The sequence below is a fragment of the Centropristis striata genome, chromosome 2, assembly GCF_030273125.1.
Source record: "Centropristis striata isolate RG_2023a ecotype Rhode Island chromosome 2, C.striata_1.0, whole genome shotgun sequence".
NCBI lineage: Eukaryota > Metazoa > Chordata > Actinopteri > Perciformes > Serranidae > Centropristis > Centropristis striata.
Window position 1 is genome coordinate 32,505,764 of NC_081518.1, and position 18,064 is coordinate 32,523,827.

The window sequence follows — 18,064 nt, forward strand, 5'->3', positions numbered from 1 at the left end:
GAGATGAGCATCTGACTGACTGCCAAAAAGGCGGTCACAATGGCTACATGTAATGTCATGTGCATCTTCCTACAGGCTCTCCTGCACAGGATTCCTACAAACATCTCCTATATTTGGATGTAATACAGTTTGCATTAGCGAGAAAAGCAATGGAGGCAGGGGTATTTGATTTTAACTCTTGATGTAATCACGAGTCTTGTACACGATTAAATAATGAATGCTAAGTGCTCATGTAACAAACAAAATCTCCCGCCGGGGGCCTTGGGATCCCATGTGCATTATTATTTTGGCCCATGTTGACATGCTGCCTTTTGGAGGGAAATGAAGTGAAGCAAAGTGGAGTGGAGAGCAAAGTGGTTTGGAGCAAGTGTGTGATGTGACTGTTGCAGGTCCCCCTGTCAGTGTGTATGTGTGTGTGTGTGTGTGTGTGTGTGTGTGTTAAAAGAGGAAAAGAAGATGTGGGGCTTTGCTTACATCAGAGGGGATGAGAGGAGAAATACATTTGGAGAATGAAAGAGAAAAAAGCACACAAGCAAAAAGTGATTATGATGGACGTCTATCAGTCAGTGGAGCCTTATTTTCGTGTGGTCTGGGAATAAAGCCGCAGCTGGGCAGTGTCACTTGTTGACTGTCTCCCGGATACATCACAATGACAGATTAAGATGTTACTGATGTTTAGATTAGATTCAAGTTTATTGTCCTTAGATAATTAAAATCGCAGTTTAGCATCCAACCACAAATGCAATAGTAGTTAAGTGCAGTGTATGTACATATGAACAAGAATATATGACTATAGTGCAGATAAAAATATGTTTGGTTAAAAGAATATGTTAGCATATCCTCACATATTAACACCTCAGCAAACCACAACATTTTGATATGATACCTTCTATTAACTAATCCATGTGGTATTGTTTATTATGTTACAATCACATTGTGTTTGACTTAGTCACAGAGAGACTATTCATTAATTGCTTATTTAAAGATGGTGTTACAGGCATGTGTAGTGTTATGTTAAGATGAAATTCAAGCAGTTGAGAGACTGTAAAGATAAAGTTAGCAATACTTTCAAATTTTGGGAAAATATGAAACGATTGATATCAACATGCATTTCTAGCACCAGTTTGTGCTAAACTAAGCTAACAAGCTGCAGGATGTAGCTTTTTACAAGGTTGGCCATGAAGGTGGAATCATTCTGTTATCTTTATGTGTATTGCTTTTTCTTTAACTGTACAAATGTGGGACATCTGATTTTCTTCTGACTCGCAGCAAGAAACCAAAAAGCCAAAAAAAAAAAAGTATTTTCTGAAGCTGTCAAACTATTCCTTTGAAAAACAAGCTCCTCACTGCTTGCACATCCAACTGTGTTTTATACTAAGAGACAAAGGTACCAGGCCTGAGCTCAGTGAGAGATGTCAGTGTGGAGGCCTGTTGGGACTAACAAGGGAAACACTTGAGGGAAATGTGTTCTTAAAAATAAAAAGACAGAGCAGAAAGGTCGTCATGAATTCTTAAAGAGAGAAACACTTCAAGTTTGAATTAAAAATACCTGGCATACTTTTATTTGTGGTAAAAACAGAGAGTCATGTATGGCTATATGCAATGATGGGATGCTACATGGAAGTATTTACAGTTTTAAATGGAATACTATAACTTATAGATATCGCTCATCTTAAAAAGGTCCCATTAAATTAAAACACACTAATGTAATGACTACATATCAAATGTGATATTTAACAATTCCTTAATTAGGTTTGGTGACCTTTTAGGTTAATCTAATAAAGGGGACCTATTGTGCTCATTTTTAGGTTCATAGCTATATTTATATTTATAATTCCTTTAGAACGTGTTATATGCTACAATGTTAAAAATGTAATACTGCCCGTGCTGAGGCCAGTCTCTGTCTCTGTGAGAGGCTCCGTTGAGCCTGTCTCTTTAAGACCACCTACCAGTAAATCCCACTCTGCTATGATTGGTCATTTGCAGGTCTTCCCTTTCTGTGTTCTTACTTGTTGTATCCCAAAGTCAAGGATCCTTCCTTGGTAAGATTCTTCCTTAGGAGTCGGGTCCAGAGGTGAGGCCAGAGTCCTTCCTATCACTGGTATAACACACAGTGTGTAGGTGTGCGTCATTGTGTAATTGGACGGTCCTGCTTAAATTAAGTGCCACAATTTCAAAACCAGTGCACAACAAGTATGTGGTTTTGGCATCAACACTCTTCCATATATTTGTGGAAATGGAAAAAGATGCTTGAAAGTTGAATCTCCACGATTTAGCAAGTAAAAGCAAAAAAGAGGATTAAGCGTGAATATTTCACTTATCCCTGCTGAATTTGGCTGCTACTCAGTTACATTAAAGCAGCGGTGCATAACTCAACGTGGAGATGTGTTCTGTAATGGGTTTTTTATTTTACAGTACAATAACCATTATTTATAAATAACAATAACGGATAATAGCGGACTGCCGGTCCCTGTTAATTACACATTAAACAAATGTATAACTTTCTGAATGGCATAGCTACATACATACATTGCACATAGTACATCACTATGCATACACTGATGCAAATGTATGTATGTATATATATATACATATATATATACTGTATATTTGGTGGGATCATTTGATCCCGGCATCCCGAGGCACAATTCAAGGCTTTGAAGACAGTTTGACATAGTGGCCAAACTGAAGTTAGAAAAATACTTTTCCCTATAGATGTACATTGTGAACAAGAAGGGTAAAATTATGGTGATCTATGGAGATGGCGATTTTTCATTGGGCTACATGCAGTAAAATCTGGTCTACACCTGCTGAAAAGCTGAATAGCAGAGTAATTTTATTCCTATACAAGTAAGTGGAGTACTAAAGTCGAACTTTGCACCACTGAGGAATTTTCATGAGAATGAATGGGGCTCTGCTGCCAGTTCTCTTCAAACAACCATACTCTGTACCATCCGTCCTTGCAGCCGAAGGAATGACTGTCAATGAATACAGCAACACTTTCTACAGTGAAAGGTCACCATTGAAGGCTTCAAACCAGATGCACAATCAAACATGTTCCAGCAAGAATGTGACACGAAACTTGGGAGATGACCTTAAGAGGAAATCTTTCACAAGCTTACATCAGCTCGAGCTGAGAGTAGAAAAAGTATCGGATACTATGTGTTCAAAGTGGTTGGAAACCTGAGGCTTATGCTAGCAGGGATTACTTTTTCATATGTCTACTGCATTATTTAAGGCTTTGGACACTTTTAATAAAAGCATGCGACATTGTAACATGTATGACAGAAAAAAAGGAAAAGCATAATAGATCCCATTTAATTTGGTCAATTTAATCATGATTCACTTAAAAAAAAATCAGTCTGAGCATATTATTCTACATCATCTACTTCTTTTACAATATGGTATATAGTATTTACAAACTAATTCTGCTCATTCATATTCCACACAGCTGATGTCACTGGTATGAGTGAACACTGCCATCTGTCTATGCTAGAAATATCCAAGAAAATGTATGCATGAAATCTCTCCTTCAGAAAAGAAACACATGAAAAGGCAGACTGCCAGTACATGTTTATAAGTCTTTGCAGCATCAGATCTTGATGTTACACTGTTAACCACAGACTCATGAGGGATGACCTGGGCCGTGATGGAATGGTCTCTGACCTTGCACCAGCTTATCTCTGCCGCATCCACCTTTGCCTCACCCCCACAAATCCAACCTAGAAGCCTTTTAGTGGGGATTTTCTGAGACGGGCAATCTGTTGGCTTTTCTAAAACCGCAAGAGTATAAAACAGACCGGGGCAAGACCTTTTCCCCTCCAGGTCTCAGCTCTCCTTGTATGTTTGGCTTGAGTGTGCACACAGTACAATGGGGTATGATGAACTTTACAAATAGTAATAGATAACTGCTCAAGTAGGCCACTACTGTACCTCTCTTATAGAAAGCTCCTACAGTATGTCATATGGATGGAGTTGAAAGTCTTTCGATAACTGGTTAAAAAGTAAATCTGCTTTGTTTTTCCACCTCTCCTCACAATTTTCTGCTATTTGCACAAAGGGACTGGTAAAATGGAATACATTAAGTCTTTGCTGAGTCAATGGACAAACAAGTTCCTTACATACACACACGCGCACACACACACACACACACACACGCACACACACACACACACACACACACACACACTCACACACACACACACACCAGAGGATGACAAGCAGAAGACTGTGTTTTAACATGTTTTTATAAGAGACTATGAAGTAGAGTGACAAGAAACAAGAAGTGGCTGGAAAGACATAAGTGTTCTGCTGATTCAAACCTTCAACAATCAAAGTAAATGGCATGAATGTTACCCTGCTGTGCTGACACTATTCAACAGGCATATCACTTTTCACTTTTGCACAGGACCCCTCTTGTTGGCCAAAGTTTACCCTGATGTGATTGGATTAGAGCTAAGCTTTGACCTGGCAGATGTCATGAATCCTTCTCACTCATCTCAGTTTAGTGGGACAGTCTTCTAAGTGTCCCTCTGTGTTGTGTGTGGTATGTGGATCAGGCTATGGGGAAACCATTATAATTCAGATGAGTGTCTTAATAAAAATTCCCCCAAATTAATTAACACTTACAAATAACATGTTAAAATAAAATGAAATACTATTCAGGGACTAAGCCTTGGTTTCAGACATTTCTCATTTATACATTTAAGAAACCAAAATAAATTAAATAACAATGTTACTGTGTTTTTGGTACGGTACAGCCAGTGAAACGGTAAAACTACAGTAAAACTTTCACAATCATGAAACTCTGATAAAAACATATGAGATGCAGTTATAGTTAACAGTTATCTGCATATGGGGAACAGTTTGAATTTGAGTTTGAATTCAGATGGGCATACTGAGAGCATGGACAGAGATAGGAACTAGGTAAATAAAAATCTGAAAGTCATGGAGTAGACTATACCAAACAAGAGTTTGAAATTTATATCAAGGGGAGGTTTAGGTGGAAAAAATATTTTAAAGGAGGAATCATCATCACCATCAATCATCTTAAGAGCTAGAATTAACAGGACATATTTCTGGGTTTTTTCCTCAATACACTTATTTTCTAATTTTAAAGATCTCATATTGTAAAAAGGGAGATTTCTGTGTCGTTTTTCGTTATTAAGCAGATTCAGGTATATATACTACTCTGATGTTTTTGACCTTTTTTTGAAAGAAAGAGTAGCCGTAACAGACGCCTCTCAGCATCCTGGCTGACATTCTACTGCCTCTAAGTCCTCCACCTGCTGACAATGTGTGGGACATGGGGTACACTGATGAGAAGTACCCGGATTTGAAAAACATCGGGTTTCCTTGACCATGCTGATCCAAAGTGTCTCAACATGTTGCTTCAAGAGCGTCCACTGCCTCCAAGTCCTTCAACTAAGTACCCACTAACCTTTTCTGCAGGCCCTGCGTTTTGTAAATAAAAATATTTTTCCTGAACACAGCAAAATTAAAAGAAAAGGGAAAATACAGGCATTGCTTTTTTGCAGACACAGACACAACCACACACTTCAAACTGGTCATAAGTGGAGCATGAGGTTAAAAAATAAGCACTAATCAGACATTTCTCCTTTACACATTTTAGAAACAAAAATAGATCCAATGAAAATGTTATTGTGTCTTTGGTACATCAATGTGGTTTCTACAGTGAAATGTTTTCACTATCATGAAACTCAGATGCAAACAGCTACCTGCATATGGGGAACCTAGTTTAAATTCAGATGGGTATACTGATATATGTTCTGGAATGTGCTTCATGGAGGAGCAGCATAGTTTGGTAGCTGTCTGATTTTGCTCAAAATTGCTAAGTTTTTATGTATTTTTATAATATTTTTGATGGATACTTGTGTGGAGAGAAGAGTTTATTCAAGAGAAGAGCTTTTTTCATTGAAATGGAGCAACTCTGGAGGAAACCATCACCCTATTCAAGCTGAGTTGAAGAGGTCTTTTAGTGGTAGCCGTGCTGGAGCTAATTTGAAGGCTCAGAAATGAAGATAAAAGCCTTTTCTGCAGTCAGTCATCATGGGGAATGTCAACTCTCTGCCCAACAAGACTGATGAACTGGAGATATTGGTGAAGAAGCAAAGTATACTGAGAGTGTAGTCTTATGTGCTTTACGGAAACATGGTTGAATTAAAACATCTCAAACTCCAAAGTGGATGTACCTGACTTCACTCTCATCCGATCGGACAGAGATGCTGTCACGGACAGTCAAAACCGATCTGAGTGTTTGGAGCGGTTCAGACTGAAACGCATCTGTCCAAATGCGATCTGAAACTACCTCCCGGATTTCATGTGATTTGTGACTGTTCAGACTTCAAAAGAGCCATCCAGTTCCGGCACTGTGGAAAACTCCCTGTGTTAATTACTACAGACCAGTAGCCCTCACTTCTCACATCCTGAAGACCTTGGAGCAGGTGATTCTACGCCTACTGAGAGTTGAGGTCAAAGATCAAAGTGCTTATGTGAGAATCATGTTCTTTGATTTTTCAAGTGAATTCAACACCATCCAATCCAACATACTCAAAAACAAGCTCACAGAGATGGGAGTGGATCTTTCCTTCATCTCCTGGATCACAGATTACCTGACAGGAAGACCACAGTATGTCAGGTTGGACACAGGAACTGTGTTTCTGGGACATTAATGAGCAGCACAGGGGCTCCACAAGGGACTGTTCTGGCTCCATTCCTGTTCACACTGTACACAGCGGACTTCAACTACAACTCTGAGTCCTGCCACATCCAGAAGTACTCGGACGACACTGCTATTGTAGCTTGTATCAGGAATGGACAGGAATCTGAATATAGGGATCTGATAAAAGCCTTCAGTGACTGGAGTCACAAGAACTATCTCCTACTGAACGTCTCAAATACTAAGGAAATGATCATAGATTTCCGCAGGTTCAAGCCCCCTCTTCAGCCAGTGAATATCTCTTTAAGTATCTAGGTGTATACCTGGATAATAAGTTGGACTGGTCCCTAAACACAGACACTCTCTACAAAAAGGGGCAGAGCCGCCTCTTTTTCTTAAGGAATTTAAGATCTCTTGACATCTGTAGTAAGATGCTGCAGATGTTTTATCAGTCTGTGGTGGCAAGTGTGTTGTTTTATGCTGCAGAGAGATGCAAGGCGGTTGGACAGACTGGTCAAAAGAGCTGGCTCTGTGGTTGGAGCAAGTTTGGACACACTGGAGGAGGTGGTGGAGAAATGCACTGTCAAGATGGTCGAGGCCATCTTGAAATACCCAGATCATCCGCTAAACAACACTTTTATGGACCAAAAAAACAGCAGTGGACGGCTCCTCTCTCTCTGTTGCAGTTCGGAGAGATAAAAAAGATCCTTCGCTCCTACAGCCATCAGGCTGTCTCATTCTTCCAGAGTTACCAGACCAACTGAATTTCCCCTTGGGGATAAATAAAGTAATTTTGGTTTGATTTGATTTGATTGATTTTGAAAGCCATTCAACCATTCTATGTACCAAAAAATCCATAATCTCAGTACTGCTGCAGTACAGGTACAGTCAGTTAAACAGTCTGAGCTGTCCTCATTTATGCATGAATTTACCAGAAACGTATTTACAGTTAAATTGGCATAGAAAGCATATTTAATAATGTAACACACTAGAGAGCCTTAGTCCACTCTTACTGAGGAAATCCAGGCTCAATTAAAAAAGAAAAGTACACAATTCAGTGTCCACTCCATGCCACTTCTCAGACTGAAAGAGAATAAATTTAGTTCGGCATTTTGGCTATACGTGAATTTGTTTTGTGGCAGGTGGTTGAATTAGAAGAGTGACGTTGGATGTGTTTCCATTCACATAACACTAAGCCAAAATATCCTCAATACGGGAGCTATCATCTTGCATTCATGCCGTCATTTGGAGGCGGGTCTGTACAGTAGTGAGCCATGGACTCAAGTCCACGACCCTAAAACAGCTGCAAGTTGTCAGTCGTGTTATTACACCCCCATTTTTAAGCATCAAATAACGAATCAAAACATGAAAATGAAGACTTGAACAAACATCAGCGTGACAACTAACTTAAATGACAGAAACTATCTTTTGGAAAAATGAGTATGACATGTTTGGCCTATGTCCCATCTGCTAACATTGGGTGCAGGGTATACAGCCTATTATGCAGCCAGCCACAAGGGGGCACTCTAGAGGTTTTGGCCTCACTTTTGGGAGCTGTAAGGCCATTCATCTCTTTACACTCTATGCTTTCAAGACGTCAGGTGTGATATACTTGCATTGAAGCTTTTCCATTGACTTTACTGTCCTTTCCATTCACAGTAATCTAGTGCTGAGAAATTATCATAAATGTAGCCCTCACATATTATATCATATGAGGGCTCTGATATTTTGGAACTATTATTCCAGAAATTATTCTTTTGGAATTAATCTCACTGACGTCGATGAATACTGATATGCCTGGTGCGAAAGTCAGGCTTGGCACCAGTAACCAAGGCAGGGTGGACTTAGCAAAGGGGTAATTGGGGCAGTGCCTTATGTCTTCAATTGGAGAAGCCATCTCAACATAATTGGTCTTTAGTCAGGAACACACGACACACACACACACACACACACACACACACACATACAAACTTACTCATCCACCCTTCCTAAGTGCTGAATCACATTTGCGGAGATCAATACAAAGTTTATATGAGGGCTTTTAAGGTAAGCTTAGCTTTTTTTCATAGGGAATTGTGTGTGTGTGTGTGTGTGTGTGTGTGTGTAAGTCATGGTTGAGTGGAGATCCTTCTAAGCCTGGACCTTCATGGAGTTGAGGCGTGACTCACGGTTCACCCCACTGCTGCATGCTGCGCCGTGTAAGAGACCACATGGTGGATGAGGTCCATCAATAATTCAACAAAGATAGACTTCCTCTTTCTCACTCGCCCCCTCTCTCTCTCCCTCACCCCTCGGCGCTCTACCTCTGTTTCTAACTGACTGAATCTTCCTCATACTTCCACAAACAGCCTCCATCTCTGGGCTCCCTCACTCGCCTGCCCCTCTGCTAACCCGGGCCGTCCCAAACCACTTAAAAACAACGTGCTTCCAAATCTAAATCTGAGGCCTAAGTAATCTTTGGCTTTTAAGGGATTTTTTTCAACACTAGTAACAAGACATCAAGTTAGCTTTTCGTGATCGTGTCAGATTAGGGCAACAAAGAGTGCTAATCCTGTTCCAAACACTTTATCTCAGACGTGGGCATCGCTAAGTACTATGTCAAACTTGGTGGAGTCAAAAGAGCAGTGTTCAACAGGATTTTAGGAGATGATATTCTGACCACACAGTGGCTCAGTGGTTGGCGGTTACTACTGCCTCACAGCAAGAAGATACAGTACTTCACAGAATTTTCTCTGAGGAGGTTCTTTGTTCTCCCCTGGGTTTATATGGGTTTTCTTCGGGTGCTACATTTTTTTCCCACACAAAAAGACACATATTATCATATTAAAAATCCAATAAACCTTTTATAAAACAGATACATTTTGCACCAGCCAAAAGTTTGTGTGGGCCTTCTCTAGAAAGCTGGAGAAAAGAGCTGTCAGTGCAGAGCTTTTTACTGGGATTATAGGAGAGAGCTGACAGAGGTTATTTAAGAGTTTTTCTAATGTGTTTGCGCAGGGCACTATTGAGGGAAAACATCTTTATGTCTGTGCCCTTTTGACTATTATCTCACGCAAAGTGTGGTGAGTGCCAGCAGGTTCCATTTCCTGCCTAAAACATTGATTCCATATGATTAAAATGCATGAGAGACAGAGAACAGCCTCCATTAAAAGATACATTAGAGGGCATTATATTGCTAATCCCAGGACCTTTAGGAACCTGTTAATCTGGATTATAGTGTTTGTAGATCATTTATAGCATCATTTAAAAACTGCCCTATACCAAGTTTTTCCCTCTCTTCTGGCATCCTCTTCATCTTTACCTCCTGAACCTGGGGATGTTTTTGCTCATCTTTCACTTTAATTCCAAGATTTAGGTAATCACATATCTCAGCCCAGCATGCCATGTATTCTTATTATCAGGAGAGTTTGCTGTCGTTTGTCATGTCAGTTGTTTTGTATATAGTATAATCCAGAACAGTGATTTGCAAAGAGGGGGCCACCAGAGGCAAATTGGAGAGATAATACATGTATATATAAATATACATTTAAATATTATACATAAATAAATAGATACTTATCCCAGATTCCCAAATATTTCATATGCTGTAATGTAAATATAAACAGAATTAATTAAATACAGAATTCAGAGTGTATATTTACATAAACAAAAGTTAAGCAGTTTGAACATAAAACATATTGTCTTTCTACAGTTTCCAATTGAATATACAGTGTGTCACAAAGGATTAGTAAACAATCACATTTCTTTTGGAAAAAGGCTTGTATTGTTATCATTATTATAACTTTTTTTCAAATTGCCTGCCAGTCAAATCATCATTCATCATGTTGAAGCTGTCAGTGTAGACCTGCTAACAGTCTGCACATGCCATGAAGCTGCTGTGCTCCTCAAATTTAGCTTGCTTGCTAGTATCTACCTAGCTAGTGCTAACTCACAAAAAAGGAAATGTTTTTGAAAAGGAAAAAGACCTGACAAACCAACAGCCCAGGTGACAAAAGCTCATATATTTGTAGAATTTTATTTGTGTACTTTTTATAGAGATGTTAGAGCCCAAATGTTGTCTGGACCTAAAACACCTACACAGAGCATTGATGAAGTAGTTAGGTTGCGGACTGTAAATAATGGTTGATGCACAGGAAGTATTAACAATAACATACTGTACACAATGTGTGTGTTCTCTAAAATCAATCACAATGTAAAACATTACACAGATTTTTTGGTCTGCTATGTTTTAAATGGCAACATGAATTATTTAGACACGATATACATGATTAATGTTTGGTTTTGGTCCTCACTTACTTTATTTTTTATCAAAGCCTTGCTAATATATCAAGTTACAAACTGACCAAGAATAAAAAAAAACAGATCTTTAATGTTAATGATCTTAGTAGAACACTGTCAGGAATTCTTAAAACACAAAAAAGAAATATGGCTTTTTATTTGAAACCACAGGCCAAATATTCATAAAATGGATGTAGCAACACATTTTTTATTTCCTCTTTGAGCAGTCAGTGTAATACATTCATCATATAAAAAGTTCCACACTGTCTTGTTAATCTTCTCTGCGTTATCAAACCACAAAGCCTCTTACAATGTGTCCATTCTGAGAGAAATCAGACTGCAGCATGACTTATCCGAACACTTGAAACTAACAGACTAGCTTATCAGTAATCTTATTATAGGAGACAGATAGACAGACAACACATCCTCTTTACAAGAAGAGATTGAACAGAAAGAAAATCCCAAGTTTGTAGTAATCTAAATTTAGGCCACGGGCCGTCTGTTTCTTATGGACTTTGACCAAGTTTCTGCGTTCGTTAATTCAGGATTTGAATAACTTGCTGAATGTTTTTTGTCAAAAATTGTGTGTTTTTTTTTTTCATACACCAGGCTACAAAACATTCAATGACCATCAAGTGCTCATTCACAAAAAAGTCATAGATCTATGAAATTCAAATCATAAAATTTTTAAATGGAAATCTTCCCTAGGGCAGTCCAAAAACATGCACTTAAGTTAAATTGGTGACTCTAAATTGCCCGTAGGTGTGAATGAGAGCCTGATTGTCTGTCTCTACATGTTGGCCCTGCGATAGTCTGGTGACCTGTCCAGTTTGTACCCCGCCTCTCGCCCAATGTCAGCGGGGATAGGCTCCAGCCCCCCGCGACCCGATTGCGGATAAGCGGTTAATGATAATGGATGGATGGATGGAAATCTTCTCTATTCAAAGAAAAAAAAGATCTCAAAAGACCCTTGAATCACATCATCATGATGTGCAAATAATCTGACTTCTTTCGTCTTTCGTTTGACAAAAGTTTAACTGTAATTCTAGCAGCAACGTACATGATGGAGATTGACAATGACTGTAGACAGTTTACTGTGCTGGCAGTAATTGAATACCGTGTGGGAAAAATTACTAAAGACTGCTTGTCAAGAGGTGAGAGGTTGCCATGGAAACATATTCAAAGGGGAGATGATCCATTCGCCAAGATCTTAACAAAACATCTGGCTCAGGACAGATATTTGTTATCAGTCAGACATCACCAGCATGAATACCAACAGTTCAAATATATCATAGAGCACAGTGAAAAAAACATATTAGCAAATAGGGAGTTATATATGTTAGTGCATCCGAAATAATGCATTTTTTTCTGGGCGCCAACACCTTTTCCAGAGTCAAGCACTTTTAAGTATTTTAATGTATTTTAGTATTGACAGCACTTGCAGTATACTGAATATTTCACTTATTCATCACACCAATTAAATGATAAAGTGCTATAAACAACCAAAATTATGTTTCATGACAGCATTATACAGAAGGGCAACAAATCCAAGCACTTCACTTCAAAACTCCACATTACAATCCAGGTGTTTTCAACTGGAATAGATCGAATAGTTCTTACGCTACAGTAAAGCAAACAATATTCCTCTCTCTCAGTTCCTCTATCATCCTCTGCACTTCAGTCCATTAGCTTTACACTTCAGTCAGTGCATCATTAGGCCCCATCCGCCTCAATAATGCAAAAAGAGCAAACCTGGCAAACACTGCACGGCTTTATCTGCCTCTCACCTCTCAACACAGCAGGAGCCAAGTAGGTAAACAACACATTATCCAACCAACACTGTGGGCAACAACTGGCATCCTCCCTGGCCACTGTGCAGCTAGGTCTATGTATAACTAACTGTGAGGTATGCAAGACATCAATATGTGCACACATTTGTTATCAGTTCTCCACACTGCTGTGCATGTCATCTTTACTAAGCAGGGGTAGGATGGTCTGAATGATCAACCAGGTAAACCCACTTGCTCTTCCAGTGCTGTTTTTAAAAGAATGCTATCTTATCAATCACCAGCCACTGCTTCACTTGTCTCCATGAATGCAGCTGGCAGCACATGCACAGATCCTGATGACAAATGGCAGATAGGGGCAGATAAGTTAGGGCTCTGTGATTTGACATCCCTGCTGATAGACATCAAAGCACTGCCCACATTAGGGACAGAGTATCCAATGACAGGATGCATTTAAACCAGAACGCTTGTGTGACCAAACCAATGGGAGCGCAGCTGCTTTGTTTCCCTCTGCCTGCATGGCTGTGTTTAGTGCGCACACGTGACCTGACAGGGCGCTTACTGGTAGGCTATTTAAACATCATCGATTGGGTGCTGAAGCGGACAGCTCCCTATTAAAACACAAACAAAACCAAAACAGTATGGCTCAGCTTGTGTCTTTATTATGGACGCTTTGAAGCCGCTTTCTCTATTTAACTCCCTGTGAACTTCCAGCTGCGCATCATCTCTAAACATTAAGGGACTTTATTTTAAGCTGCTGACGAGGAAAGGCGCTTCCACAAACGGCATTTAAGCGGATGTTGTGACACCTGTAGCTGAAACTGTATCTCATTTAAAAAAAAGAAAAAGAAAAAAGGGGAGGTTGGATTGTTTCACATTCATTCAGCATCCGCCCTGCACGAGAGGTGCTCCGGTGCTGTCTGATCTCGAGTGGGGAAGGTAGCCTAAAGCCATTTACGGACGCATTAATATCTAAGCCGCTCTCTGTGGCTGCTTGCAGACAGGAAGGAGCATGGATAGAGAGGAATTTGCTCTGACTAGTGCGTTGAGGGGATTTGTAGAGCTGGGGGAGTGCTCCTGTTGAAACTAAACTAAGGACAGTGGATGAAGCACCGTCACTAACAGCTCGCTATTCCTCTTAAATCTTTTTTCTTTATTATTTTATATTTTTCTGCGCGTGGATTTATTTATTTTTTCAGTCATGGGGAAAGATGAGTGCAAAACAATGCTGGACGCTTTGAACAAAGTGACCGCTTGCTACAGGCATTTGGTGATCGCCCTGGGCAGCACCTCGGACTCGCAAAACCTGCGAGAGGAGCTGAAGAGGACCCGCAAAAAGGCCCAGGAGCTGGCCGTGGCCAACAGGACTAAACTGACCTCTCTGCTCAAAGACAAGACCATCAGCAAAGAGGACCGGGCCGAGTATGAGCGCCTATGGGTGCTGTTCTCCAGCAGCATGGATCTCCTGGAGGTGGACATGAAGCGCTCCCTGGAGATAGGGCAGGATTTCCCCCTCAAGGTGCCGACGAGACACCTCATCCAGACGGGAATGACGGGCAGCACCACCACCGTGGCGGCCCGCGCCATGAGCGTGCAGAACATGAAGTACGAGGCGGACAGCAACATCGACACGGCGGACCTCAGGGACCTGCAGTCCGAGATCTCCCAGGTGAGCCAGATGATGGAGGAGATGGAGCTGAAGGTGCAGGTGGCGCCGTGGGCGGTGGAGGCAAAGCAGGAGGCGGGCGCGGAGCTCAAGTCCAACATGAGTGTAGGAAATTCCTCCGTGGGTGTCATCTCCATCTGCGAAGAGGAGCCCAAAGAGGAGGAGGGAGGAGGCAACAGGGATGCTGGCTTTGCCTCCATCTGCGCTGTGTTTGTATTCTTAGTCATCGTTGCGGTCGCTGTGGTTTTAGGATATTTGGTCATCAATATGTCCTGAACTGACTGAGTGAGTGAACAGCCCGATAGACACCTTGCGCGGCTGCCCACGGGCGCATCGCCGTGGTAACAAGAGCCAGCATCTCCACAGAAAAGAGCTTTTTTTTTTTAACATTAAGAGGCTGAAAAATATTGGACACATGAATTTATTCATATTTTTTGGAATTGTGAATGTATTCGGTGGAGTTTGGAAGTTGCACTAGATAGAAAGTAGAACAACACAAGTATTTCCAGGGGCCAAGGGGTCGTGTATTTTTGGAAGAGGAGGAAAAAAATTACGTGACAGTGTCTGGCCATCAGGATGATACAACCAACACGTAATCCAAGTGGATTAGTGGAGGAAAAGCTCAAGCGTAAATGTAGCCTACTGTTAAGTATTTCCCCTTGATGTTCTGCTGATTGATGCTTTATGAATTCAGAGCAAAAGTCAGATGTGTTTCCATTCAAGCAAGGGGGGGGTTAGTCAGAGAAGTGTAAGGTCATGTTGTATGGGAAGTAATAGAGCCAGTCTGCACTGTTCCACACTCCTTTTAGCACAGTTTTAATACATCACTGAATCTGTGTAGTCAGATTGTAGGCCTGCATCTAATTTCATTGCATCAAATCACAATGTGCTTCATAAGAGCCTTGGGGACTGAAGAGACAGCCACAGTCTTTTAAATAATGCACCCGTTCACTGCCTGTTCATGTTTCTTTTCAGGGTATTTTTCTTGCAAACAGTGCTGAATGTATACAATGCAACGTGTGAATAGAGGGTTTGTACATACATATTTCTGTGTCAGATAATGTACATAACATACATAAGTATATTTATTATAATAAAATTTTGAAACACACATATGCTTTGAAGAAACATAGCTCCCTGATGTTTCACAAGCAATGGAAAAGCAATTTTTGGTCTAATGGTTTTTGCATGAGCCCAGTTTGTAATCGCTGCAAAGCTTGACACACATACATGAGATGTTCACTGATTTATTTTAAGCAGAGGATTAGTATCTTAGACGTCACCACCTTGGGTTTAAAATGGTGCTTGATTTAAAATGAAAAGGAGACTAAAACAGATGCTTTAACTCCCTAATGGTTTTAGTTGTAAGAGTCTTTGAAAGTATTCTTGGAAGTTGGAGGTGATGGGTGCCAATGCCAAAGCCTCTGCTGGCTCTAAGTTAAGGAGGGCAAGCACACTGGCAAAGACCAAGGACTGATATAAAAACAATGACTAGAGAGATGTTAGTTCACACAACATCAGTCTGACTGCCTTGCTATGAATTATTCAAAGAATAAACAAGAATGGGAAATTAAAAAAGCTCTGACAGAGCCAATGCTTCCTTTATTTTATTAGGGTGTTACAAAGCTAAAAAGATGCAATTTCAGTGGGCAGATACATTTTGTTTCACTCCTTACTTTCCCTGTTGTAACTTCTTTTCCCCACAGTAATCTAATAGAGCAGCTCATACTTACACACAATGTCATGGTGGAAAAAATCTAATTATTCAAAATTTTGGGTCACAATAATTGTCAATGTTCAAATCTCAACATTTAATTTCTTCCTGCAACTATTTAATTGAAACAAATCTCTCTGTCGGTCCATTAAAAAAATATATAATTTAATTAATCAATTAAATTATATGCTTTATGGTACATTATTAGAATTACTGGAAAACCCAGAGACTGAATGACTGTATAAAGCCAGGGCTTTATTAAAAAGAAGATAAAGATAGAAGAGATTTTGCATAGGAATCTTTTCCGGTGGAAATGTGATATTCAAAGATGTAAGCAGTACATCAAAATGGCCTAACATGCTACTAATAATGAATATTAAAAGTGTTTAATAATGAATTGTGAGATCCACAGTGTCTCCCCTTAGTTATTGGTGGTGCTTTCAGGCAGAAAAACAGAGTGACCTCCAGATAAATAATAAATCCATATCTATTCATCATCTGGAAAACACCAGAAATTTCTGTTTGTCATAATTTTACATTTGGATCATTGCCACAATTTGAATTCTATTGAAACACTGCTCGCAGTTCAACAGTTGCCCATCAAATGAGCTCTAAATTGACATTTATGATCTCCTCCCCCATTACTGAGGGGTTTCACCAATAATTGTATACGGTAAATAGATCCCTGGCATTTAAAGACCACTCAGCCTTGGTTGCCGGCTGTGGAAGCATGTAATCATCTCACAGGATCAAATTTAATTAAAGCTGCACTCCTCTTCTGAGCAGAGGCCTGACTCCTTGTGGGAGTAATGGAACAAAATTACATTTAAAAATCCTGGCAAGTGTAAAATATTCAAGTTGCAGATTAAGATAGCAATCATTTGGGACTTTAAATGTTTGTTCGGGAGACTGCTTGAATGCCTTTTTTCCTGTTTTGTCTCTTATTCCAGACTGTCTGTCTCCTCTCAGCCTCCTGAGGACAGAAAACTGTAGAGAAACATTAATAGAACAAAAAAAAACAACAACAGATAACTCTACTTCTAAAAGCACTGAGGCCACAGAGGGGAGAGCATTTTTTGGCAGGAATCTGATGCATGAAAATCAGTGGCGTTGTTATACTCACACCCGATTCACAGAAGTCTTTCTGACATCTTGTTTATCCTTGTTGTCATCTCACACAGGCATTAAGCTCTAACAGCTAACAGTGAGTCACGGACCTCTTTGAAATTTCCGACAGACTTACATTGTCATCCAGAGTTCCAAAAATATGAAGGCGATTAATTAAACATGGGGAAGAAAGAAGGGAGGGGATTCAAATAGTGGAGGAGATAAAGCCTGCTGAAGCACTGCTCTTTAAAATTTGTCCCTCGTGAAAAAGTCTACTTTGATGCAACTTTAAGAGACTTTCAGGGGGACTGAAAAGATTTTGTTGCAATCTGCTATGCAAGCTGCTTCTCAAAATAGCCACGGCATCAAAGTTTTAGAGTATGTGCTTCATTAGGTACAAAAATTGGCCCTTTCCAGGTGAGTAAGTTGACTTTCTCTACAGTCGATCGGAGGCGTTTTTATATGAACTTATGCATGACAGAGCCATTTATTCACTTCACTCCGTCGCTTGGAAACAAACAATCTAAGCAGACTGGTTCACATAGAGGCGAGCTACACACTTGCCACACAGACCGCCGCATCATCAACTCATCTGGACGAAGATGGTGGGTTTCCAAGGCTGTGGAGTTGCCATAGAAACCCTCAACGGACTCTCCACCACAAACAGCACAGAAGGTTGAGCAGTGTTATTTCAACTCGCCCCCTATTCTGCCACCACCATCCTACACACACACACACACACACACACACACACACACACACACACACACACACACACACAGAGCACTCTGAAGCCGACCAAATGTGTCAAAACAGATGAAAATCAGACTGAG

The 18,064-nt window shown here is 40.2% G+C and overlaps 1 protein-coding gene across 1 annotated transcript; it reads left to right on the top strand.

The window, feature by feature from the left end:
• The first annotated feature begins 12,900 nt into the window (after window positions 1-12,900).
• Window positions 12,901-15,952, top strand: si:ch73-167i17.6 (regulator of G-protein signaling 9-binding protein). Its single transcript, XM_059355847.1, has one exon. The coding sequence runs from the start codon at window positions 13,946-13,948 to the stop codon at window positions 14,684-14,686; it is 741 nt and encodes a 246-aa protein (XP_059211830.1). The 5' UTR covers window positions 12,901-13,945; the 3' UTR covers window positions 14,687-15,952.
• The last annotated feature ends 2,112 nt before the right edge of the window (window positions 15,953-18,064 follow it).